The sequence below is a fragment of the Musca domestica genome, unplaced genomic scaffold (assembly GCF_030504385.1).
Source record: "Musca domestica strain aabys unplaced genomic scaffold, Musca_domestica.polishedcontigs.V.1.1 34, whole genome shotgun sequence".
NCBI classification, from domain to species: Eukaryota; Metazoa; Arthropoda; class Insecta; order Diptera; family Muscidae; genus Musca; species Musca domestica.
In genome coordinates this window covers 2,457,309-2,460,437 of record NW_026712313.1, presented here as the reverse complement: position 1 = coordinate 2,460,437, position 3,129 = coordinate 2,457,309, and the positions used below count along the sequence as shown (strand labels likewise).

The following is a 3,129-nucleotide window of genomic DNA, read 5'->3' as shown; positions in this document are numbered from 1 at the left end:
GATAGTTCTTGAAAAAGTATTCTGTAAAAGATCTTTGTTTCTGATAGTCCTTGAAAATATATTCTTTAACAAATCCACGCCATGTTATTGATATATTGATATTTTTTTTTTAAATATTTATTTCTTTGTTAATATGTTTTTTTGCAATATTTTCTTATTTTAAAATTTATTTATTTCCTTGTACATATATATATTTGGTTATAGGTATGTATGCGATAAATATTGATTACAAAATTGTTTCTCTGATTGATGAAAATGTTACCACACAACACATTTCTTGAGGGGATTCATTTGTGAGCCCAATTTACATTGGAATGTTTCGGAAAATTCCGGCATGTTACGCAGAGGCCCCAATACCCTAAACTCCGCATAGGCATGGGCATCGGTCTTCATATGTAGCAGTTTATAAGAATCATCCCTCCCCGAACACCATGTCTGGGCCATTTTAATGAAAAATAATTCATTGTTGGTAAACTCCAGACCTGGTAACGGCTTCTCCAGGCCCTCATTGCGCCCATATAAATCCATATAGGAATGATGGGCCAAACGGGTCCCAGCATTGTCAGCAATATTATCCGGCATTGTGGCTGAGCCATTCGTTTGTATGCCATGATAAATAAACTTGTTATATTGATTTTCCAGGCAGCGAATTTTCTGTTGGAAGTGCCTTAGAGAGGATGAAGACCAATTGTAGGGTTTACCCTCATAATTCACATGATAGCCATTCGAGTCCAGGGCATGGGCCATTTCGTGGCCTATCAACATTCCAAGGCCCCCATACTTGAGGGAGGCAGGGAAACGGGTGTGATAGAGAGGCATCTGGGAGATACCCATGGTCACAAAGGCGGTGTTGATGTAATCGGCATAGAAGGCATTGACACTGAAGGGCGAGAGAATGGGTGGCACCACAGTCTTGTGAACGGAATGTAGTCTAATGCGGGCATGATTGGCTTCCAGAGTTAGCAAATTCTTGAACCAATCTCCATTGATTTCCAAGTCATTGTAAATTTGATCACCCATCTGGCGATGACGCATATCATCCTTATAGCCCACCATAATGTCCATGGCCTGGAGTTTCGAAGCAATTTCCGATTTGGTATCCTCATCTAACCACCCATAATTTTCGGTCATGTTTAGGAAGCCCTGCAGAATGGTTTGGGCAATGAGTAGAGAGTCCTCACGTCGCTCGGCATCGTAGAGATATTCAATGAACCAGGGTAATATGCCATAGGTGAAATAGGATTCGGTGTGTTGACGGCAAACTTGTTCCCGCTTCTCATCGTTGGGTAACTCTGTTTTCCAGATCTTGTAGAACTTTACCAGGGTACGCCATTTTACATAATTACGCAGATTTTCTGTGGGCGATTTCCTTAGGAATCTTTCCAAGTCGGTGAAATTGGATATTTGATTGTTAACATACCATTCCCTTTGGGTATTGTCTCCAAAGGCAGTTTTGAAAATCAAATTCCAATCAATGGGATCCTTTTGATGCTGAACCAAAAAATCCTGCAGTGGCATCCTTTCGGCAAAATCCTTGGTAGGTACCTTGGATGTCAAATTCTTTTCGAACTCCAACATGGTTTTAAATTCCGAGACCACTTGACCCATCTTCTGCAACAATTCCTCGGCCTGAGAGGTATTGTAGAAAGATTTTAAGGCGGCAATTGGCCGGTTAATGGAAATCTCAAACTGCCGACTAAAGGTACTGTAGTTCACACTCAAGGGTAGAAGGGGGAAAACGGTATAGGGGGACATAAAATTCACCGGAATCCAATCATTCTTTCCAGTCAATTTCAGTTTTCCAAAATTCTCCTTTTCATTGTCCAGCATGGTCTTCAGACCCACATTGATATCCTTGCCGCCCGTCACACAGGATGCATAAAATATTTTGGCCTTTCCCTCGGCACTCTTCCCCTCCTTGGTATTATTTTTCAAAAAGGCCACAATCAAATCGTTAATTTCACTTTGTATAACCCTTAGCATGGAATCCTTACGACCCGAAGATGGCACCCGCTCGCTTGTCCTCCAATTACCACAGGCAAATTCATAGAAATTCTCACAGGGATCCACATCCAAATTCATAAGACTCTGCATAAAGAGACCGGTTTCATGCAACAGCTCATCCTCGTCAATTTCACTGGGCAATTTGAAAATTGTATTGTCCACTGTCACATTGGCGGAGGTGGTGGAATTTAGTTTAGTTGGGCTCTCCGCGGCCGAGGTCACATTTATAATTGACCCCAACGCTGATGACAATAGCAGTGACCCCAAAACCAATAGACCAGAAAATTTTAAACTCATTTTTTTCAAACGCTTCACTTGTTGTGCGGCAAAAAAAAAAAATAATAAACAAATAGTTTTTATTTCGTTCAATATTTTTCAGAATGTGTTGTTTTTCCAACAATGGCTCAATGTATTCTAACTGATTCGATTTGAATTGACTTTGGTTTTTATATTCACATTTTTCATAATTTTTGGACAACTGAAGCTTTTGAATTTGAAATGTGTTTTGTTTGATTTGTCTGATTCCAAATGGGAGATATCGCCAATCGAAAATAAAACAGAACTGATTTTCCTAACCATATTATAGAGGCATATGTTTTAAACCATTCTACCACTTGCTAGTGATTGCTCACACATTTAGACCAACATCTAAAAAAACACTTGTAATTTGTTGTGGTTCAATGATTTTGAGTCATTGCAGGGGTGTGGATTTAAATTTAAACATATGTTTTCGTTAGGTAAGGTTATGTTAAAAATAAGACCTACTAGTGAAAAAATAACAGTTTTATTTAAATATATTTGACTATTAACTAAGCGGATATATTAACCATATTTTTAAACACCAGATTTTGTAGAGAAAATTTTTTTGAGGAAACTAATTTTGATGAATTTTACCTACAACGTGGACTTTTTAATAACATTTTTTCAAGGTATTGCCAAGGCGTCGATTTTTTATTGAATATTTTTTCAAAGTCCAGCCAAGGCGTGGATTTTTTAAATAACGTTTTTTCAAAGACCAGTCTAGGCGTCGATTTTTTAAGAATATTTTTTAAGGACCAGCCAAGGCGGGGATTTTTTAAAGAATATTTTTTCAAAGACCATCAGAAACGTGGATTTTTTAAAGAA

General features: G+C 38.2%; 1 protein-coding gene across 1 annotated transcript; it reads right to left on the bottom strand.

The window, feature by feature from the left end:
• Window positions 1-258: 258 nt before the first annotated feature.
• Window positions 259-2,328, bottom strand: LOC101890821 (endothelin-converting enzyme homolog). Its single transcript, XM_005180178.3, has one exon. The coding sequence runs from the start codon at window positions 2,299-2,301 to the stop codon at window positions 259-261; it is 2,043 nt and encodes a 680-aa protein (XP_005180235.1). The 5' UTR covers window positions 2,302-2,328.
• Window positions 2,329-3,129: the final 801 nt, after the last annotated feature.